This window comes from Nematolebias whitei, chromosome 9 (genome assembly GCF_014905685.2).
Source record: "Nematolebias whitei isolate Nwh7 chromosome 9, NemWhi1, whole genome shotgun sequence".
NCBI classification, from domain to species: Eukaryota; Metazoa; Chordata; class Actinopteri; order Cyprinodontiformes; family Rivulidae; genus Nematolebias; species Nematolebias whitei.
In genome coordinates, this window is record NC_056506.1 from 26,900,041 (window position 1) to 26,924,686 (window position 24,646).

General features: G+C 40.1%; 1 protein-coding gene across 1 annotated transcript in view; it reads right to left on the bottom strand.

Annotated features, from left to right (window-relative positions):
• The window catches only part of LOC119414520 (phosphatidylinositol 4,5-bisphosphate 3-kinase catalytic subunit alpha isoform), a 33,063-nt gene that overhangs the window by 7,391 nt on the left and 1,026 nt on the right, over nt 1–24,646 (bottom strand). The window contains exons 2-10 of the mRNA XM_037681616.1: nt 23,282–23,683; nt 22,903–23,112; nt 13,596–13,846; nt 13,253–13,498; nt 12,476–12,561; nt 12,286–12,391; nt 7,517–7,669; nt 347–481; nt 58–182 (exon numbers count right to left, since the gene is read on the bottom strand). Coding sequence (XP_037537544.1) covers nt 58–182; nt 347–481; nt 7,517–7,669; nt 12,286–12,391; nt 12,476–12,561; nt 13,253–13,498; nt 13,596–13,846; nt 22,903–23,112; nt 23,282–23,633 — 1,664 coding nt within the window. The 5' untranslated portion in view covers nt 23,634–23,683. The remainder of the gene's footprint in view (nt 1–57; nt 183–346; nt 482–7,516; nt 7,670–12,285; nt 12,392–12,475; nt 12,562–13,252; nt 13,499–13,595; nt 13,847–22,902; nt 23,113–23,281; nt 23,684–24,646) is intronic.

Below are 24,646 nucleotides of genomic sequence, written 5' to 3' on the forward strand. Positions count from 1 at the left end.
TGTAACTTCTGTGTACATTTATCACTGCCACTCAGTAATACTAGTCAGACAAAGTACCTGTGACTCCATAGGAAGTCTTTCTCCTGCTCAGTGATTTCAGACAGCGGGTCTTTGTTACACACTTGTCGGAGCTGCTCATTGTCACTCTCAGTCAGGGGGTTGTCTCGGGCCAGTCGGTTGCTCTGTAAAATCACATTACAACTGCTTCACTAACAAACTGGAGACTGGTTTTATCAGCACGTGGTGTCTGTAAAGCTCATTGTGTGAATGAAAAGTGACATGAGAAGTTTCTGCATGTTAAATTATGACCGAGTCAAAAACAAATGCGAAGACATCCTTATCTTACCAAACCAGTGTGACCATAATTGAAGCCGAGCTCTCTGGATATGTTCCAGTTTGCATGTTCCTCAACGATGCTCATTTCAGGGAACTTGACAGGGCAACTAAAATGGTCAAACTCCAGCTCCAGGCAAGGAGTTTCCTGTGTGGAAATGGTGGAAAGGAGGTTATTGAAGGTTTTTACAGTACAGTAATCACAGAAAGGTGCCGGTGTCAACGACTGATTAATTAAGTGCGATAAGAAGCTTGGCTGTTTAAATCAAGGCAGCTTAAGGTCAGCTTTGAAATGCTGCAGGTTGCCCCCCTCAGCTTTGTTAAATCTAGCCATAAGTCTTAGACATAAGCAGCTGACACTTTGACTGTAAATGCAATAAAATATTGTTTAAAGTTTTGTTGTTTACCGGTAACTTGCACAAACACAAAGAATATGACCATAAATAAACTGACATAAGATGAGTCAAAGTTGTCTGAAGGTTTCACATCCATTTCCAGGCAGAGTGTACCTACAGTGGCTTTAAAAACTATTCAGGCCTTCTTCATGTCAAGCAGGTTTGTACTAGCAAATTGATGTTACAATTGTTTATTTCTTCATTAATTTACACTCAGTACCCCACAATGTCTAGGCAGAATAGATGTGTGTACAAGTTCGTAAATGTATTCTTCCAAAACCTGAACTATTCCATTTTTATTAGAATTCAGTTAGCTTTACCTCAGCCCTGACAAGTTTCCCGGTTCCTGCAGCTGAAAAGCACCACAGCATGATGGTGCGCCACCGTTGGGTTAGAGGTGGACAGGTGATGAGCAGTGTTTGGTCTCCTCCAGAGTTAATGTTTAAAATTGAGGACTAACAGTTCAATCTTGATTTTATCAGACTAGAAAATCTTGTTCCTCAGAGTCGAGTCCTTCAAGTGTTTTGCTCTGAGAGGCTTCAGCCTTGTCATTAGAACAATTTACAAAAAATCATTTATAAATAACAATCTATTCCTTCCTTCCTCAGATAGATACCTTTACTAATTGACATTTATAATGTATGTTGTGAATGTTTCTGTTCAGTGCCCTGAGATAACTTCTGTTGTGACTTAGAGCCATAAAAATAAACTAAATTGAATTATAAATAATGGTTTTAAACAACACAAAATAGACAGCACCATTTTGTGTGAATAGGTTTTTAGGAATGTTTTTTAGTATTGTGAATTTTTTATGATTTTTTTTCTCTCTTATTTGGAGCCGTAATGAAGACAATTTTTGTTTTACTAAGGAACAGACAGTAAAGCTGTCTATCTTCTTCTATAAAGCCAGGTCAGTGGAGGACCACAGTTCTGGTTGTTCTTCTGAACTTAGTTTCATCTCCACATAAGCTCAGTGAAGCGCAGTCAGAATGACCATCAGATTCCTGGTCACCTTTCTCACTGAGGCACTTCTGTCTAGAGCCCGACCGATATATCTGTAGGGCTGATATTTTAGGCCGATATAAACATTTGGGGACATATCAATATTTGTAATAATTGTCCCATTACTCACAGATATAAGCATTTATGGGGGCCGAGATGGTGTAGAGGCAGGGCAGCCGGCTTGGGACCCGAAAGTCCCAGGTTCGATCCCCAGTCACTGCACATCACGTGGCGTCTCTGGGCAGCACACCTCATCCCCAAAATGCCCCCCGGGCGCTTTCAATAGCTGCCCACTGCACCACCTGGTGGTGGATGGGTTAAATGCAGAGACTAATTTCGCCATTGTATGGAAACATACAGTGCTGACATTGTGATGGCATTATTATTATTATTATTTCTAATTTTCACCCCTAAAATGCTGTGAAGCAGCTGTAATCGTACAATGTATCCAGCAGGGGGAGCATGTAGACTACTTTCAAGTCATTGCTGTTCACTTAAGTTTCACTTTCACATTCAGCACAGCCAAACAGGGAGCAAAACTGTGTGGCATATTTTGCTGAACAGGGAATGGTAAGTTTATTGTAACTGGTCTGTAAAATAAATCAATAATAAATTATTTTCTATCTTCCAACCTGCTTGGTATTAGCTATGTGCCTCTCAAGTTAGCAAGCTAACGTTTAGATAACCTAATATAGGCTATTGCCTTTTAAAACTTTGTCCAGAAAAATAAATCTAATGTAGAGGTAGAATATATCAGCGTTAGTAACATTATCTTTGTTGTCCTCAATGAAATGCATTGTTTGTCTGAAATCTTTACTTCCCATCCATCCATCCATCCATCCAACCATCCATCCATACATTTTCATCTGCTTATCCGGGGTCGGGTAGCGGGGGTAGCAGCCTAAGTAGGGAGGCCCAGACTTCCCTCTCCCCAGTCACTTGGTCCAGCTCCTCCGGGGGAATCCAGAGGCGTTCCCAGGCCAGCCAAAAAACATAGTCCTTCCAGCGTGTCCTGGGTCTTCCTCTGGGTCTCCTCCCGGTGGGACGTGTCCGGAACACCTCACCAGGGAGGCATCCAGGAGGCATCCTAAACAGATGCCCGAGCCACCCCAACTGGCTCTTCTCGACGTGGAGAAGCAGCTGCTCTACTCTGAGTCCCTCCCGGATGATCGAGCTTCTCACCCTATCTCAAAGGGAGAGCCCAGACACCCTGCGGCCGAAAACTAATTTTGGCCGCTTGTATCCAAGATCTTGTTCTTTCGGTCACAACCCAAAGCTCATGATCATAGATGAGGGTAGAAACGTAGATCGATAGGTAAATTGAGAGCTTCGCCTTTTGACTCTGCTCTCTCTTCATCACGACAGACCTGTACAGCGCCCGCTTCACTGCAGACGCTGCACCAATCTGCCTATCGATCTCACGTTCTGTTTTCCCTCATTCGTGAACAAGACCCCAAGATACTTGAACTCCTCCACTTGGGGCAGGACCTCCTCCCTGACCCAGAGAGGGCACTCTACCCTTTTTCGGCTCAAAACCATGGCCTTGGATTTGGAGGAACTGATCTTCATCCCGGCCGTGTCGCACACGGCTGCGAACCGCTCCAGCGAAAGCTGTAGATCACGATCTGATAAAGCCAACAGGCCCACATCATCTGCAAAAAGCAGAGACGCAATCCTAAGGCCACCAAAACAGATCCCCTCAACACCTTGGCTGTGCCTAGAAATTCTGTCAATAAAAGTTATGAACAGAATCGGTGACAAAGGGCAACCTTGGCAGAGTCCAACTCTCACAGGGAACAAGCCCGACACTGCCGGCAATGCGGACCAGGCTCTGACACCGGTCATACAGGGACCTAACAGCCCGTATCAAAGGCCCGTATAATCATACCCCATACTCCCAGAGTACTTCCCACAGGGTTCCCCGAGGGATGCGGTCGAACGCCTTCTCCAAGTCCACAAAGCACATGTAGACCGGTTGGGCAAACTCCCACGCACCCTCCAGGACCCTGCTGAGAGTGTAGAGCTGGTCCAGTGTTCCAAGACCAGGACGAAAACCGCACTGCTCCTCCTGAATCCGAGGTTCAACTATCCGACGGACCCTCCTCTCCAGAACCCCCGAATAGAACTTACCAGGGAGGCTTAAGAGCGTGATCCCCCTGTAGTTGGAACACACTCTACGGTCCCCCTTTTTGAATAGGGGGACCACCACCCCAGTCTGCCAATCCAGGGGAACTTCCCCCGATGTCCACGCAATATTGCAGTCGCGTAAGCCAACACAACCCTACAACATCCAGAACCTTAAGGAACTCAGGGCGAATCTCATCCACCCCTGGGACCTGCCCTGAGCTTTTTAACCACCTTGGTGACCTCAACACCAGAGATTGGAGGGCCCTACCCAGAGTCCCCAGGCTCCACTTCCTCAGTGGAAGACGTGCCGGTGGGATTGAAGAGGTCTTCAAAGTATTCTGTCCACCGACCCACGACATCCCGAGTTGAGGTCAGCAGCACACCACCCCCACTATAAACAGTGTTGGTGGTGTACCGCCCCAACCCCCCACCCCCCACCCCCCGAGACTCCAGATGGTGGACCAGAATCGCCTCGAAAGCCGTGCGGAAGTCATTCTCCATGGCCTCTCCGAACTCCTCCCATGCCCGAGTTTTTGCCTCAGCGACCACCCGAGCCGCATGTCGCTTGGACTGCCGGTACCCATCAGCTGTTTCCGGGGTCCCACAGGCCAAAAAGGCTCGATAGGATTCCTTCTTCAGCCTGACAGCATCCCTCACTGACGGTGTCCATCACCGGGTTCGAGGGTTGCCATCGCGACAGGCACTGACAACCTTGCAGCCGCAGCTCCAGTAAGCCGCCTCGACAATAGAGGCACAGAACATGGCCCACTCGGACTCCATGTCCCCCGCCTCCCCCGGAACATGTTCGAAGTTCTCCCAGAGGTGGGAGTTAAAGCTCTGTCTCACAAGAGACTCTGCCAGACGTTCCCAGCAAACCCTCACAATACGTTTGGGTCTGCCAGGTCTGACTGGCATCCTCCCCCCCTTCCCTGCAAAGAAAAAAAACTCTGCTGTGGTCAGTACTAATTAGGCATTCACCATAGGTGACTGACTGTTTAAACAATGAACAGGGAAGGACATTTCTTTAATTTATATTTATGTAACACACTTGATAACTTTATGATGAATCGTGGAAGACAGAAAATGTGAATGCACATTGAAAAGACTGTTTTTATGACTAGAGCACCACTTGTAAACCTCGTGTGAGACTAGGTAATTGCGTGGATCTGATTAGCTTAGCTTCATGGTTGCTAACAGTAGCGCTAAATAAACAAGTCCCTCTCCAATCGCTGTTTTCTAAAGACCTATTTGCACAGGATTAGTTTTACCTAGGGGCCACATGTAATAAATAAATTGCTCCCCAACGTCTGCTTTTTATGTGGCGCATTCGCACGGGATAACCAAAAGCCTGAGATATAGATTAAATTTACGGACATCTTCTGGATATGATGTTAACTAGGGCTTTAACAGACTACTCGAGTAATCAGCAGGTCGATTCCTAGGACATCTATCGAGTTTTTAAATTTCATGTTGAGTATTCGCAGTGACGTCATTGTGTCACGTGATCCGCACCGGGCTACTAGTAGAAGCTACCAAATGGATTCCTCCCAGCAGATGGACTAAGCAGAGCAGGCCCAGTCTTGACAAACAGGTAGAAATGCATCAATAATATGGAAATATTTCACTAAAGATGAATCTTCTGGTTCAACTACCGTAAAGAAACAGACAATGAATCAACTTCCTGACTGTTTGGAGCTCGTTGTGAACTGGTGTTACACCATATTCTGTGACCACCGTATATTGTGACCGTAGGGGGCGGTGATGCATGCACTGTTGCAGGTCACAGAATATGGTGTAAGACCGGGTTCAATGATCGAACCAGAACCAGCTTCCTCCGACCTTGTTTCACAAACTAAAAGCAAAAAATATTAATCTCTAAAACTAAACCTAATGCGTACCACAGCTGGCGGTGGTGCAGGGTGGTCGTCCACCCCACTGTTTTTAGTTTCATTTTTGACGTGCTGCACGTTATTTCTTTAATTTTGCAGCTTAATAATAAAAACTAATAGTTTTGGTTTTCCTGTGACTTATTTGCAGTATGATAAATGGTAGGAGCATAATATACTCTCCCAATGTTTTGTTGCTCTTTTTTTGTAAATAATAAATGACTTTTTTTGCAGTTTTATTTATTTTATTTTTTTTTGCATCTTGTGATCCTATGACGTCATCACCTACTCAAGTTCTACTCGAGTTTTATTATGTTAATGTCGAGTTTAAAAATTATGTAGTCGTTCGACCCCTAATGTTAACACGATGCGTATTGTGTAACATCCGCTTGTGTGTTTGTGTGTTGTTCGTGTGTTGTTCGTGTGTTGCTTGTGTGTTCCGTTATGGGTCGATAGGCTTTTGCTGGTCTGGGACACAAAAGGTTATTTATGCACTCCAATGCAGCCTCCATTGCCAAAAACAAATGAAAATGCGCCCAGGATACAAAAAATGCTTAATTACATATTGGATCCCGTCCATTTCTGTCCAAATCACAGAGATGCCTATTCGCATTGGATTAGTATTATCACAGAACCTCAGAGTTCAGCAAAATATAGTAGGTGATTTGCGGGGGAATTTTTACTTTGCAAATGACTGACATGGCCGATTCGCATGGGGTTAACAACACAGACAATCTCCGTAATTATTACAAATAGCATGTGGTCCCTAGATAAAACTAATTCCATGCAAATAGGGCTTTAAATTCTTGAGGGTGGAAAAAGCGCAAAGATTATCAGCCATTATATCAGTTATCGGCGTTCGGTCGCTCTCCCCTCCCAATAGCAGTATAAACAATAGCCAAAATTTCCATATCAGTCAGGCTCTAATTCTCTCTCAATAGCTCAGATTGCTCAGAGTGGCCAAGAGACCAGCCCCAGCCCCAGGAAGTCATGGTTCTACCTAAATGTCTCTCCAAATCATGTCCAACCATTTAATTTACCAGAGTTGGTCTCCAATCAAAATGTAAAAACATCTCAGCAGAGATCAAGAGAAACAGAAGAAACCTGAGCTAAATTAATGGTTATTAGTGGTTGTTACAAAAGGCCGAAATACTTAAGGAAATTATATATTTGTGTTTTTATTTTAATAAATTAACAAAATAATACACTTTTTTTGTCATTATGGGGTAATGAGTGTGGATAACCAATTCAACAACCCATCCATTTTCTTTTGCCACTTTTCAGTGTAGCTATAGATGCAGCTGGTACCCAGCTCCAGCAATCACTGTGCGAGAGAGGGAGGACACCGGAGGCAAGTCGCAAGTTCATCACAGGGGTGTCCCTGTGATGAACTTGCAAACAAGAGACAAAGAGACAAACAAGACAGACAACCATTCACAGTCCTCATTCACATCTTGGGACAATTTAGTTACAAATTAACCTAACATGCATGTTTTTGGTCTGTGGAAGGAAAATGGTGTGCACTGAGAAAATCCATGTGTGCATGTGGGAGAACTATATCGCTGTGCTACTATTGGGTAGGGAGGTTGGTTAGATGAATGGATGGATAGATGGATGGACCATGTAGAAGACGGACGGCTCTAGTTGAGCTAGAAACTAGAGCAAGAAAGCAAGAAAGAAAGCAAGCATGTTCACCATCTATTTACCACATCTGGATGAAATCTGAAATCCCCAGTAGCAAAAGGAGAGAAAATTTAGCTAACAAATGCTTACCTTGTTGGGGTTAGAGCCTGTGACACCAATGGGGTTGAGCAGGTCCTCTAGGCCATGTGGAACCGGCCACAAGTTGAGAGCCATCTTTCCTGCTACTAATGTGTGAGTGTAGTCAAACAGGTTGACGTTGCCCCAGGCGAGGGGACAATGCTCCTACATGGAAATAACCGGGACATGAATATAAAAACCATTAGGACGGCAACAGCTCAGGGAACTAAAACAGAAAGGAATGGTCCATAACGAATGGCATCCCTTTTTACACACAAACATTAAACAGTTCTCTTATCTACTTTGACTTACACCCAAATAGAAAACATATGACACAAAACTAATGTCAAGTGATAAATACATTTGTCAGACCATCGTTCTTTCTAAAAAATAAAAATCCTCCAAAGCACAATAAAGTTGTTTTCAATGTTTGTGGGCATCAAAGCAGTTTTAATTAGGGAGAAGTGAAACAAACAGCAAGGAAAATGAAGGGCTACAGATGACTGGCAGCACATGGCCAACTCCTTTCACTCCACCCTCCTCTTTGTACACAAAATTACAAGCCACTCACGAAATAAAGGCCTGTTTCATTTGCTCTAACAACATTGATTTAATTAAGTTCTTTAATAAAAACAAAGCTCCAAACACAATTCATAAAACTGGTCACTTTGCAGCTGGAAACGTTGTTAGCCTGCTGTAACCCTTGATAATGTTAATACTTATTTGTAATAATAATAAACAACAAAAACTCATATGACGTTTATTCTGTGTTGTTATGATGTTCAAGACATTATTTTTGTGAAATCACTTTGTTTCATGTCATAGAAATACTACAAATAATTATTTTGTATTGCATCTCTAATCTTTAGTAATTTATTAGAATCTCTTAAAATGCCTTACAATGACATGTAGCTTTAGAGACCATGACAATTAATTCCAGGCAGACAGACATTTAATGGTGTCTAAAAGCCATACCAACGCATCCAGTTCAATTCATATGTAACCTCTTTCCCAAATTTACAGCCTGAAACATTTTCCAAAAGAGAAAAAAAACAAACATCTGAAATAGGATTTTAATATATTAACATACTTTATTAGTGAGAATATTGAAGTAAAACTAATTTTCCCAAAAAGAAAATGTCAGCAAGTGATTGTAAAAAAAATTAGTACAATTCCTGACCTTTTTTTCCTTGAAAAAAAAAAAAAGACTAGCTAAATTTATTAGAAGTTATCATGTACAGGGTATTTCCTGTTTGACAATGACAAGAAAAACATTTTAAAAAAGAAATGAAAGAAATTCAAAGCATCAAATTCTGCTTCAGTATGACCACTCTAGCAGAGACTTCTGTGCATATTTTAACTATGTAGCAATGCACAACCACAAATAAAAGGGTATGGGTAAAAAAGCCAAAGGTATTTGGACTGATCTGCCTGCTGTGCTGTTTGGTCTCAAACAGAGAATGCAAAGGGAATTCTGAAATAAAAGCAAAAAACAACAACCCAGCTCTGTTTGTCCACCTTAAAACTGGAATTATGCTAGTGCATGAAGCATGGCTGGTGCAAAATGTGACTTAAAAAGTGGAGTTGCCATTTAAACTGGCGCTTTAGATGTGTGGCACTCATTGCACTTCTCTTGAATAGTAGGTATCACAACTGAAAAAATACCTACTTGTAGCAAGGATGCCACATGAATAAGTCGTTCATAGGAAGTACATTTTTCATACAGAAAATAAAAAACTAAAATGTTTTATCTTAGCCAAGTAGTTTTTGAAATTAATAAAACATCTGAAAGGATTACAACAAGTTCATGCTCAATAATCCAGGTATAAAATCCAACATTTTTCAGTCAGGCCATCTGGACAGTTTCTTTTTTTTGTGCTGAAACGTTTTGCCTTCGATACGGAAGGCTTCATCAGTCAAGCAAACACACAACAAAACTGATTCTTCCCCCAACAGCTTACTCCAAAGTGGAACAAACCAGTTCTGCTTGTGATTAGATGGTCTCTTTGGTACGCCCATCCTCCATTGCTGGCCCTCTGTGTTTCCTTGACTGATGAAGCCTTCCGGATCGAAGGCAAAACGTTTCAGCACAAAAAAAAAAGAAACTGTCCAGATGACCTGACTGAAAAATGCTGGATTTTATACCTGGATTATTGAGCATGGACTTTGTTGTTTTCAACCAGTTTGACACGACTGTCAACAAGGAAGAGGGCCGGCAATGGATGAGGGGCGTACCAAAGAGACCATCTTATCACAAGCAGAACTGGTTTGTTCCACTGTAGTGAACCTGATCTGACCCTGATGACCTCAAATCTATCAGATGGACAGAGACTGTTATTTCATTGATCTGAATACAGTTTGAGCCATCTGGAGACTTTCTTTCTTGAAGATTCAAGTGAAAAGAACACTCTCTTTTTATAATCATTACTATTTTACAAATGTTTGATAATCAAATTGTGTTAGTTCACTCAATGATTCACAGGTTGAAGAGAACTACTCATTTTATTTTACATAAACAGTAAGTAATGATTTTTATTCCTCATTCAAAGAAGAAATCAGGTTAATATGCATTTCTTGATTTTCTGTCTGAAATGAGCCAAGTTTTGTAAGTATGTTAAAGGTCGGTTTCGGTCAACTAAAATGTTTACCGAGGAAAAATGTCATGTTTAAACTTTTTCAGAAGATAATAAGAGGGAGACGCCACGAAGTCTGGTTTTTCTGCAATTATCTTTCTGTTAGTTGTTGAACAATCTCATTCTCTGACCTCGACTTATGATAACATCTTACATCACAAACCACACCTTTTCCTGGTCCATAGACCAATCAAAAGCTCTCAAATGACCCGGAAGTCGACCCATTTAAAATGTGGCAACTTCCCAGTTCATGCAGGAGTTGCAAGAAGCAGAGTTGCAAGAGTCTGGGAGTGATAGAGTCTAAGAGTCTCAGAGTGATGGAGGTTCTGAAGAAGTTCTAGAGTCTGAAAACTCTGATGTCTGATGGGGAAAACTCTGATGTCTGAAGCCCAGAGTGCTTCCGCTGGAATACAGAATGCAGTGACGATGTTGGGATTATAATTCTGTTTGAACACCACGTACGACTCTCTGAGGGTTTGGCAGTTCTCACGGAGATGCTGAAAGAGTCAGAAAGGAACCTACTCCGACGCTGATTCCATCGTCAACCAGGTAGAGGGTTCTATTTTCGACTAAGTGTACCGGAGGCCAGCTGATATCTGATGGAGCGTGCACGTTCTGGTCATAACAGATTAATTCCCTCACATATCTCTCTGTAAGATAAATCTCCATCTTAAACTCTGCTTTCTCCTAAATTCAGTACAGGTATTTAGAAATATCTGAAGCTAAGTCCTCAATCACCGCCGCGTAATTGAAGCTCATTATTTGTGAAACTTGTCTGTTATTATTTTCATATTTTGCCAAATTAATGTAAATGTTTGATGTTAAACTTTGATTCTGAAAATAAATGACCGCATTCATTTGATGGGTCAAAGATAATAACGTCTCTCGTTCGCATTTCTGTTAAAATTCAATGCACGACATTACACAGTCAGAAAGATGAGGAACTCGTGAAAAGTATGCATATATATCTCGTATATGTACTACTACAGTTGGTGGCGTACGTCCGTACGTTACTACTACACCACTTTGGAGTAAGCTGTTGGGGGAAGAATCAGATTTGTTGTGTGTTTCCTTGACTGATGAAGCCTTCTGGATCGAAGGCGAAACATTTCAGCAGAAAAAAAGAAACTGTCCAGATGATCTGACTGAAAAATGTTGGATCTGAAAGGATTGTACTAGAGCCCGACCAGTATAACGGTAGGGTGATAAATTAGGATGATATAAACGTTTGGGAACCTATCAGTATTGGTGATAATTGTCCCATTATACGCTGGTATAAGTACTTCAAATTTTCACCCCTAAAATGCTGGAACCAGTCATAATTGTACAATGTATCCAGCAGAGGTCGCATGAAGACTACTTTCAAGTCACTGCCGTTCACTTAAGTTTCACTTTCACTTTCAGCATAAACAAAGCAGGGAGCAATACTGTGTGTATTTTGCTGAACAGCGAGAGCATGGTAAGTTTATTTTAACTGATCTGTAAATTAAATCAGCAATAATAATTTATCTTCAATCCTCCAACTCGCTTGTCATTAGCTACGTGCCTCTCAAATTAGCAAGCTAACATTTATATAACTAGCATAAGCTATTGCCTTATAAAACGTTATCCAGAACAATAAATCTTACGTAGATATATATATCAGTGTTAGTAACGTTATCTTTGTCATCCTCAATGAAATGCATTGATTGTCTGAAGTCTTTACTTCTTTGCAAAGAAAAAAAATCTGCTGCTGCCTCCAATGCTAATTAGACCTTCAACATACACGACTGACCTTTTAAACAACGAACAGAGAAGGGCGTTTCTTTGTTTAATTTATATTTATGTTAATACACTTGATAACTTTATGGCGAATAGTCGAAGATAGAAAATGTGAACACACATTAGGAAAATTGTTTTTATGACCAGTGCACTTGTAAACCTACTGTGGGACTTTGTTTAGCATGAATCTGATTTGATCGAGTATGAATGAGTATCATAATTATTCATACCCTCTTAACTTTTCCTAGTTTGGGGTTATAGATTGACTCTCAGCATAATCCCACAAGATCTTTAAAATATTCTGACTAAACAGCCTTGTATTGTTCATGACCATAACATTTTAAACATTACAGTTTAGATGTGATATTTCTGTATTTCACTGCTAACCTCTTTAGCTCCTTTCCTTCCTTTCACAGAGCAGATGGAGAGGCAGAGTCGGGCAGCTCTGGGAATTTCTGGAATGTACATATCGTAGTTTAACCACTCGTTCCACCTGAAATCAACAGGAAATGGACAAGATTAAAAAGGTGTCTGAAATCCCAGCACATTAAACATAATGCTTTCTTCACATTTCTACCTGGGATTTGAGCAAGGCACGCGTTGGGTGTTGACATTGTCACACAGCTGCTCTCCACCATGGTAAATCCCAGTCCTGACGTAGATCTACAGTCACAACAAGAGCAGAGAATTTATGCACAGTTCAACCAAGGTGATTAAAACATCCTTATTTTAGGGACAGGGACAGACAAAGACAGACATCACCTTCGTGACTTAAAAAGGTACGTAGTTGTGAAATTACAGAAAGAAAATATTTCTATTGATTTATACTCTGCAAGACATTAAGATATCTGTTTTCATTGATGGGAGTTGTGTGTTTATGTGGAAAAACAGTTAAATTACACTGCTCTTGTTTTGATTCAACAACTTCACTTAGGAGCAGTTGGCCGAGGCTGTTAGAAAATACAGACTTCTTTACGACTCTTACTGCAAAATTCATAAAGATAGTCAAATAAATATTATAAAGATATTTAACAAACTTGTGGAATGAGACAGCACAATTTTTGTGCATGGAGGAGTCAGCACAAAAACACATGCATTTCTCATGCTAGTTGGGAGGGAGTACACCTCGGCTGGGCAGCATAGGGACTCATTCTGCATCGCCTGTGCTTCATTGACAGATGCTTCATTGACAGGGCTTTGAGGGGTACTCTCCTGTAGTTTCTCTTAAGAGTATAAAATGTCTACACAAAAAAGAACATCTCACAACCATGTAAGCGAGAACAGATATCTTATGTCTCTGGAAGTATATAGCAGGCTTTAGTCACAGATGAGCCGTGACATACTGCAGCTGTACCTTGTCAATGTCTCTGATGTTTACATTGACATAAGTAGCGCAGAGTATCTTTATCCTCAGCGTTCCATTGATGGTCCAAAGACACTTGGTGGCTGTTTCACCGTTCATGTAGGGTGTCGCTGTGGATATCCGCCTAGCATATGACGGCATGGTGAAGTTGTCCATGGGCAGCTGGGAATATAGGCTGTCTTTAGACATCAACATCAAGTTGGGCATTCTCCCCAGCATGATGCAGCTGCGTACGTACTGTTGAAGACAAATCAACATTTTGAAATGGTTCAGACTGTGACATTTTGGAGTTAATGGTATTCTTTACAGGCTTATCAGCTGTAAAGAAGAGTACCTTGTACTGACTAATGGGGTATTTCTCCAGAAGATACTCGTCACAGCCGCAGACCTTGAGGATGTACTTTCCCTGATACTCTTGGACGCACATCTTCAACTGCTCCTGGGTGAGCAACATGCTTCGTGTTTTTTTACGGATGGCTTCAGCAATCACCTGCTCTGGCACACAATCATGGTTGATCTTCAACGTATACTTTTGCTTGTCGTTGCTGGGTGAAACGATGACCCAAATGACCACAATGATTTGACCTAAGGAGAAGAAAATAAGATGTTTTGTCTTTCATACAGAGAAGATGCAAGCCAAATTACTATACCCATGTTGAATGCCTCTACATCTGCCTGGACTAGTCACAAAACTGTCCACTCTTATAGTTCCAGGGCATAAGATGAAATAAAAATGTTATTCCACCTTGTCACTATTAATTAACAAAGATATAGCACAAAATGAAAAAAAAAACTGTGTGGATAAACAAAGTCCAAACTCTTTACCAGGATCCGAGAACCTGTCAAGTGGCTTTATGTAGAACTTTATCAGTCTCTCACATGATTGTGGAATAATTTTGACCCATTCTTTTCATTTGACATTTGTTTCTGCTCAGCTATTTAAAGATCCCACCGCAGCATTTCAATCAGGCTGAGGGTCTGGACTTTGACTGGACCATTCCAGCACTTTGATTAGTCTCTTTTTGAGTTGTTCTAATGTAGATTAGCGGCTATGTTTAGGATCATTGTTCTGTTGCATCGTGACCCAGTTTGGTCCAAGCTTCAGCTGTCGGACAGGTGGTCTCACATTTGGAACTAAAATTCTTTGGTCTCCAGAGGAGTTCATGGTCCACTGCAAAACGTCCAAGTCCTGTGGCCACAAAACAAGCTCAAATCACCAGCCCTCCACCATCATGTTTAACAGCTGGTATAAGGTGCTGAATTTGGTTTTCACAAAAACTACATTTATTTGATAAAGGTGGTCCCAATGATGATTGGTCAATCACGTGTATGACTTTGCCGCTCAAATCCTATGAAGACAGCAAGGGTGGACAAACATTTTTCACAGTTTTTTATTTTTATTTTATTTTGAATTAAAATTTAATTTCAAAAAACGACAAGTTGGAAACTGGTGTGTTTTTTTAATACTTGATAAAGTTGAATAATTTTAGAATCTTCTTAATATCTGGAACCTCATGAATGAAAGAGTGTGCAGCTGATCAAAAATTATTCAGATATAAACCATCCGCATGCATGTCTCTGCACACCTTTCCTTCATACGTCCCAATTTACATGGAACAGAGTGCAGCTGCACGTGCCACATGGATCACCTTGTACCATAAATAAAAATGCAAACTGTATAAAGACACAGCAAGCTTCCACCCCGTGCCCAAAAAGCCATGGCAAAAGCGTTAAGTAAAGCATTAAAAGAATTACACTGAACATTAAATAGATGTAGTGTCGGAGGTGGAGACAAGCCTTAATTTTTTTTATAGAAGTATTTCCTCTACGGCAAATAACAAAAGGAAAAAAAAAAAAAAAATCAGTGGCATAGGATGGCAAATGATGTTAACACAGCTGGATACAAATTGCTCTCCTTAATCGTGTGGTCACTGATGCGCGTGAACATCTACACATGACAAGAAAAGGAGGAAGCTTCACAGTTAACGTTGGAGCGGGGTTGTTTCGTTTTTGTTTTGTTTCATTTTAGAAGCGTGTTAGATGTTTTGTTGTTAAGAGGTTAAATGTGGTTCAGTTCATCGTTCAGCTTTAAATGCTCTGACCTCAGGGGTGTCCTTATTTGAATCAATGGGTGATTAACAAGCTGCTGCACCACATAAAGAGGTAATTCAGCTATTAAATCAGATGTGTTGGAGCAGGGAAACTGGGAAAACATGCAACAGTGGCCCTCCAGGACCAGGATTGGACACCCCTGCTCTAACTCATGAGAAACAATCATATTCAAATGCTACTAGAGCTCAAACAAACAAATGCAGTCAAAATGAGGCGAGTTTCAGTACTTTGTATTTCAATAATGTCAATTGAAAGGTTTGTGTGGTGGTACCCACACTGTCACAGGAGCTTTAGTCTTTGCTTACAGGCCATGGAACTAAATTGGTTTCATCACATGTGGCAACTTTTGAGGGACAATTGACATTTGGCTTTATTTAGTAGAAAATATTATTTGGCAAATTTCTAAAAGTTCCTACACGTAGAGTTCCTCTTAATTTGGTAAGAATACCTTAAAAAAGTAAACCTACATTTGGCTTATAGACAGCACTAAAATTACTGGTTAAGTAGCTGCGCAGGTGGCAAGAACCAACCTATCAATCAAATTGATCAGACATTTAATATTGCAGCTACTATAAAATGTGTTAATCATTTTTTTTCTTCAGGATTTACATGAATTTCTTAATGTTTCTATGAGAAATGTGTCAAAAACCAATCAAAAACCAATTACTGTGCAAGTAAATGGAAACATGTGGATCAGGGGTCACGGGCACCTGATCACCTGCACTGACCGCGAGTTACCTGCAGGGCATGTTCTAAAAATAGCACTTGTCATCAATGAGCACTGCCTAATTGTCATATTTCCTTCCATCCATTATCTTCTGCTCTATCCAAAGTCGAGTTGTGGGGGCTCGTTGTTCGGTCGCTCACTAAACCGAGTCCGTGTCCATAGGTGAGTGTAGGAACGTAGACCAACCAGTAAACAACGAGCTACACCTTACAGCTCAGCCCCCTCTTCACCACAACAAACCGACACAGAGTCCGCAATACAGCAGTCCCTCACTACTTCGAGGTTCGTTTATCGTGGACTCGCTCTATGGCGGTTTTTCAAAATAAGATTGGACATGACGCACAATTGACTGATTGATGGATGAGCCGCACAATCGGCATGAAATTTTTATTTAAAATAAATTATTTTAAATTATTTAGCACCTGCTGCACCTACTGTATGTGCAGCCCAGAGCTGCAGAAAAAGCTTCCTCCTTCACCTCTGTGCAGCCCATACCGCAGGTTAAACTTCCTGCTGCAGCTGATCAGCTGTTCACTGTAACGAGAGAAGTGGGCGTGGCAAAGAGCACTTGCAGGTGGCAAAGAGCAGAGGAGGCAGAGAGCTGAAATCATGACATTCTGTGCTCTTTTAGAGCGTTTAGAGTTTAGAAACATTGTTTATAATATTGCAAGAGTGTGGGAAGGGTTTAAAACACCTTTATATATATATATATATATATATATATATATATAAACTACCGGTACTACTTACTACTTGTACTGCTATTCCTACATTGCGGTTTTCACTTATCGCAGGTCTTCAGGGTACGGATCCCCCTCGATAAATGAGGGACAACTGTACTGTAGACGCTGCACCAATCCATCTGTCAATTGTCCCCTCCATTCAAAATCGTATTTAAATTATTTTAAATTTATACAATAAAACTTGTATAGGTGTAGATTTGAAATTAAAATACTTAATAAACAACTGAAAAATAAATTATTTCTGTATACAGTGTAGCAACCTTATCTGGGGTTAAAGTTCAGAATCATGAGCGGATGTACTATGACCGGTTTGCCGAGACTCGCGAGCAGTGCAGCTACAAGGTATTTCTACCTTCCAGAATAGAGGGGGAAATGGCAGAAAAAAAAACAAGAAAACATTATTTTCACAAAGACTGTGAAGAAGCAAGCTTTTTTCCACAGTTGTGAAAGACAAGTGCGCTTGTCTCATTTGTGAGGCCACTGTGCAGACAGCGAAACGCCACAATGTGAAACGACACTACCAGTACCAATCACATTAGCTTTAATGCTAACTACCAGTCTGGCAGCGGACGACGGGCAGAAAAATGCCAGGAGTTAAAAGGCAACTTTGAACAAACAGCCAACTTTCTCCACAAGGACAGTGCAAAAGTCACCATAAGCTAATGAAGCTTCATTTAGAGCTGCAAACATTTTAACAAAGAAAAAAAGCATTTTCATATGGGGAAGTCTTGAAAGAAGCGATGAATAATGTGATTTATTTAAAAACTAATAGTAAAAGATGTGTAAAAGATATGATGATTAGTTAAAAATGCTGCAGATTCAAGGATCAGTAGTAATTTGACATAATTCAATTATATATTGTCCGTTTTTATTTATATTACATAAATTATATTTTGTTTCTACATGAGTAAGAACTCTTCCGAAGTGTTACAAAGACTATGATTAGTACAAACCGGGCATGATTTTTCAAATTTTACTGTTAACAAGCTTCTTTTAAAAATGTTACAGAAGTTAATTATTAAGAACAAGGTGTACTTTGATTAGAGCCGACCGACATGTTGGTGGGGACGATATTTTAGGTCGATACAGGTGTTTGGGTCCCATGATGCGCCGATATAAGCACTTCTAATTTTCACCCCTAAATTGCTGGCAACCAGCTGTAATTGTACACTGTATCCAGCAGAGGGCGCATGAAGACTACTTTCAAGTCATGACCGTTCATTTTAAATTTCACTTTTGACGTTCAGCACAGATGAAGCAGGGAGCAATACTGTGTGTGGTGTATTTTGCTGAACAGAGTATGATAAGTTAATTTTAACTGATTTGTAAAATAAAATGAAAAAATCAACAATAATAAATTCACCTCAATCCTCCAACCTGCTTGTCATTAGCGATGAGCCTCTAAGGTTATCGAGCTAACATTAGTGTTCGTTCAGCTGCACAGCCTTCACGACATTAGCCCCGTTGTCAGTAGTTATAACAACCAGTCGTGTCGGATTGAGCGTACAGTTTGTGAGGACATTCAGTATTAGTAACGTTATCTTTGTCGTCCTCAATGAAGATTTCGTCTGTCTGAAATCTTTACTTCTCTGCAAAGAAAAAAATTAAGCTGCTGTGGTCAATTCTAATTAGACCGTCACCATATGTGACTGACTGTTTAAACAATGAACAGGGAAGGGTGTGTCTTTGTTTAATTTATATTTATGTAACACACTTGATAACTTTAAGGTGAATATTGGAGGATAGAAAATGTGGATGCACATTAGGAAGACTGTTTTTATGACCACTGCACCATTTGTAAACCTACTGTGGGATTACGTATAGCATGGATCTGATTTGTTTAGCTTCATGGTTGCTAACAGAAGTGCTAAACAAGCTCCTCAACACTCGATGTTTTCTTATATTCTTGAGGGTGGACAAAGCTAAAACATTTTTAGCCATTATATTGGTTATTAGAGGTCGTATTCTCCTCCCAAAATCTGTATCGGCGATAGACAAAAATTTCCATATTGGTCGGGCTCTAATTTTGATTCAGTGTTACAAATGTGTTAATTCCTACAAACTGTCTACAAATATACTTACAAAATATACTGAATTTTGAATGTTATTACTTGACTTAAGATTAACATAAAAGAAATAATGGTTTATGTTTAAATATTTATGGTTTCTCTTGTATTAAACCATCCATTATGTCTCTCTTGTTCCTAATCAGTGTCAGAGTTGAAGATGGAACCCCTCTCAGCTGCCTTTCGGTGAAGGCAGGAGACATGCTGGACAAGTCTCCATCACTGGGACAAAGACAAAAAGACAAACAACCATCCACACTCACACCTAGGAGAAAGTTAGTCACACAAAAGTATGGTGGCCCTAAGGTGTAAATGAACAAGATTTGAAAAAACGGAATGACATTTAAAAAAACACAACAAAAACAACAAAATCACAACAACATTTGAAAAAACGGAAGTGGCCAAAGTGGAAGAGGCCGGAATCACAGTAGAAAAAACAGAATTACATTTGATAAAACAGAATCACCTTAGAAAAATGGAAATACATTAAGCCAAAGCGGAAGTGGTCCAAGCGGAAGTGGCTCGAATCACATTAGAAAAAACGGAATCACATTAGAAAAAACGGAATTACATTGGAAAAAATGGAATTGCATTTGAAAAAACAGAATTACATTTGAAAAAATGGAATTACATTGGAAAAAACAGAATTACATTTGAAAAAACGGAATTACATTAAGCCAAAGTGAAAGTGTCCAAAGCAGAAGTAGCCGGAATCACATTAGAAAAAATGGAATTACATTTGAAAAAACAGAATCACGTTAGAAAAAGCAGAATCACATTAAGCCAAAGCGGAAGTGGCAGAAGCGGAAGTGGCTCTAGCAGAAGTGGCTTGAATCACATTAGAAAAAAACGGAATGACATTTGAAAATTACATACTTATTTGCAGCAGTAAGACAAATAAATTATTAAAAAATCTTACATTGTGATTTACAGATTTGTTTTTTAGATTATGTCTCTCACAGTGGACATGCAACTAAGATTACATTTTCAGACCCCTCCATGATTTCTAAGTGGGAGAACTTGCAAAGTTGCAGGGTGTTCAAATACTTATTTTCCTCACTGTATACGACGGTAGTTTCATTCCACCACATGTACCATATGTGATGTAAATGACAATAAAAAACCTTGAATCTTGAAGTTCTGCTAACCGTCAGGGAACAGAGATTGTTGCCAAGGACCAGTCGCCACAGGATATGTGGCTTTGACCTAGCATTGATAACTTGGCACTCTGCTAACCCCCCACCAACAATCACAACATCAGTTATGTAATGCTCAGCTCTCTTATCCCCTCGTCTGACAGACGCCCTGCCAAAGCCAGTAATCTAGGGGAAACTAGAATATATAGAATATATGCTAGAATATAACATCTCAGTCGAGCTCACGCTGTATGTGCTCATTTGACAAAATTAATAAAAAAGTTTGCACCTCATCATTCGACCAAGGAATAGCCTGATTTGCAGCTCTCCACTTCAGCAATGTACATGTACACTCAACGATCAGATTGAAAATGGCACTTCAGGAGGAGTTTGTAAATACTACCTTGGCTCATACAGTGATGTCAACCTAATCAATGGATGCAGTTCGCCGACGTCAAAATCGCTTCCTCACTCGCTTGGAACCATGACTGAGATGATTCCAAAAACCAAGCAGGAACAGGTAATGGAAACACATTTGACTGATGCTAAGTCGATGCGAGCTGCGTAAAGCCACGCCCATGGAGAAGGGGCTAATGTGTTCTGCAAACACCATAGTCCATGGTGCTTCCTGCCTGGCTTCATCTGTCAGTCTGTCCATCAACATCACAATTCTGCCTGTCCATCTCTGTACTATTCCATCATCAAGAAAAAAGTTCAAAACAAAAACAACTGGACTTTATCTAGTAACGGACAACATTTTGATTCTCATCAGAGGAACTTTCTCAATTCAAAGAAAGAAAGTGTGGAGTTTTGAGTTGGTGAGGTGTTCTGTTCTGAGTAGGCCTGTCATGATAACAAATTTTGCTGGGCAATTAATTGTCTCAGTAATTATTGCAATAAATGATAATATTGTTTGAAATTTAACAATAATTAGTAAAGAGTGACATGAGCTGTCTCTTGTTTCTGTTTTTCAGTTCTCAAAATGGCAGACGCTCAGTGTGGTTTGAGCTCTTTAGCATAGCACTTTTCACACAAAGCTTTTAATAAAAATCAGCAAACAAGTTCTCAGCTTCTTTTTGCAGAGAAAAACAACTTTTTACACAAAGACACAGATTTCAACTGTGAATTTTGGAGCTTCGACAAGACGGAAGTTTTTTCCCCGAGGTCGGGCTGTTAGCTTAACTCGTAGCTTAGCTTCTCAGCTTAGCTGCTTTTAACGATTCAAAGACGCGATTTTGGACAGTTAAAAGGATTTTTAAAAGAAAGCGAGGGATCAATGAAGAGCACTGGAGTTGAGCCTTTTGTGATCCAGTGTCTTCAGTAGAAAGAGAGGCAAGAAGAAACAATAAAGCCGATAAATGAAAATGAGGTCGATAATTTTCATTTATCATGCGATTAATTGATTTATTGTTTATTGCAACAAGCCTAGTTCTGAGGTGTTCAGCTTTATAACTCAAAACCCCACACTCTCTGTTCTTTGAATTGAGAAAGCACCTCGGTTGGGAAGCGAAACGTCTTCAGTAACAAATAAAGTCCAGTTGTTTTGTCTTGAACTTTTTGTCTTGATTTTATCATGTCCTGGATGACTGAGAATCTTCACCAGTGTATTCCATCATCCAGAGAGGATGATGAATGAAACCGTAAGTTTCTACAAACCTTAAAATCTATATAGTTTAACATCTGCAGGACCATGCTGCAGATGTTTTACCACTCGGTGGTCTCCAGCGTCTTCTTCTTCGCTGTGGTGTGCTGGGGCAGCAGGGTGAAGAAAGCTGATGCCAACAGACTCGATAAACTCATCAGGAGAGCTGGCTCAGTTCTGGGAGTGGACCGGCAGTCTCTGACAGAGGTGTCTGAGCAGAGGATGCTGAAGAACCTGCTCCAGATCCTGAACAACATGTCACACACCCTGCAACCACACTGGACTCTCACTGCAGCACCTTCAGTTGTAGACTGAGACCACCGAGGTTCTCCACAGAACAACACAGGAAGTCCTTCCTCACTGTGGCTATCAAACTTTTCAACTCCTCCCCCTTTCTACACATAGGACAATAAAATTAATCCTGCACACAATAAACACTTAAATGTTTCTGTCTGCTCCTAACCTGTTTTGGACCTTAATTGTTGGTATTTTTATATTCTGTTGTTTTTTTTTTTATCTTGTGTGATTTCTTGTGTTTGTTCCTTTGTATTGAAACCCTGGCACAACAATTTCCTGCAAGATCAATAAAGTTCTATCTTATCTTAGGTCATGTGGTATGACTAGACCTATGTTCGACTTAATCAAATCAAAAGAGAAAGCGTCAACACAACTAGTCTTGCTGGTGTCTGTAATGTACTCAGTGACTGACGAGAGTAATGCCCTCCCATACATGACAAAGAGCAATTAATTATTTATTCAAAGTCAAATAGTTAGTTGAGATTGTGATATGAAACTGAAAAAAAAGATCATTCATGTGAATGTGGCTTGTTTGCCCATTTCTTCAGGTTTTATATACTGTAAATATATACACACACTTGAAGTTCTACATATTTGGCATGCTGCTAATTACTAGCTTCATTGCTAATTATGGAGCAGGTATTTTTATGGGAACTTTGCATTCCTGCATGCCTAACACCATCCTGCACCTAAATCAAATGAACATGGCAGGCCAGCCAAGTTTGCTTGCCCCCAGTAAGTTTCTGCAAACTCAAAAACCAAGCCTAGTACATCCTGATGCATGCTCAATAATCCAGGTAGAAAAATCCAAAAAAGTTCAATCTGGTCCTCTGGAGCCTAGTACAGGATTAGACATTTGTATCACCAGCGTGGAATTGTCCAAAACACAATAAAGACAACAAAAGTAAGGCATCTTACCTTTATCTAGCTTGTTATAAATGTGCCTGGGAAGTTCTGCTGACGATTCTACATTTGGAGGATAGACATACAAAGCTCTGCTGTGGGCTCCGTTACTGTCTCTGAGGTCCACTGCTTCTTTGCAAACATTTAAAATGTTCCTTCTGAAGTCCTGCACTTCTGAGTCCTTCACTAAATCAAACTCACATATGGGCATTCCAATAGCAAAACCTACAAAAGAGAATAAAAAGTTAAAATTAATTTAATAAATAATGTAATATATTCAACAGTATACGATCCACATTATTGCTTTCCACTAGGATAAGGGCAGCAACTGTTACATTACTGTGGAGAACAATGATTTGGTATAATGCAGTAAAAAGGAGGCGCAGGAGCATACCTATCTCTCTGTTAAGAATTTTCTCTTCTCTGTTGCCCACAGGCTCAATAACTTTGAGGAAGGCCTGAAACAGCCTGAGATCGCACAGTCTCCTTGTCTCATCGTAAAACTCTTCTCGCTCTGCCTCCTGGGTGACGCTGACAAAGATGTACGAGCTCTCCTCCTGCAGCAGATGGCAAAGAGGGTACTTCCTGGCTTCTTTGAAAAGCTCATGCTTGACCGTGATGAGCGTGGCCTCTCGGAGACACTCCAATGTGAGAATCATGCCATTTGGCAGCAGGCAGTCCACTAGGATGCTGGGGGGCATCAAGTGCATCCCCCATAGCTCTCCTGAGGAGGGTCTGGGAGGCATGGTTGTGCCAGCAAATCTAGCCTGGTAATTAGCAGAGCAGCGTCAGCCAACTGTGAGAAAGAAACAAAATTATATAACTACCAGTACCTCTGTCTAGTGTGGAAGGATTCAAAAATGACAGTAATTTTTTGCAAACTGACAGGGCATAATAATAAGTAGACGAACTTTAGCATATCCATATTTAACCTTTGTCACAAAACGATTGGGAATAAGCTAACTAAAACAAACAGAAAGGTTCTTTCAAGCTTTTAAAGCAAATTATAACCCAGACCCATGAGGTTACTCTGGAAATGATGTTCTGATTTTACCTAAAGTTACAAATTTGAGGTCAAGCCAGTTTGAGGCATCATTTTCTTATTCTGGGCCTCGTCTGTGACTCCGAGCACAGCTGAGAGCGCTGATGATTTTAAAAACAAACTCAAGACTCATCTGACTAGTCTGGCTTTAAGTATAATTATTTATTCATGAATTTAGTAAGTTGTGTTTTTATTTGACATACATCTAGTTTGACTCTAAGTTGAATAAATGTAATACTTGTAATTTATTTTGATCTCTTGTTATTAATTTTTAAATACTCTGGATTTATTTTTAAGAAGAAAATAGTAACGTTATTTAAACTTCTGTTGTTGTTGTTGTTTTTTTTCTCTTTTTTTGTGTGTCTTGGTTTTACTAATATTTAGATGTTAGAATTCATGTATTCTATTTTATTTATTATATAAATGTGATTTTCGAGAGTGTGGCCTGTCTGCCTGTCCAGTTAAAACTGGAATGCTTGGCTTTATACAGGTAAAAAGATTTTTAAGATAAAAAAAAAAACATCTTTACCTTCAGACATTATATGAAAAACTCTCTGTAGAGAAGCACAAAAGATTGTGAATGATATGACAATGTTTCACTTTCATTTGCTTTCATCAAGAAAGTTCAAGATGTAAATTAACCAGTGCAATAAGTCATTTATTTTGCTATAAAGACACTAAACAACAAGTGCTGAAGTAAGCGTGTACTCGTTTTAA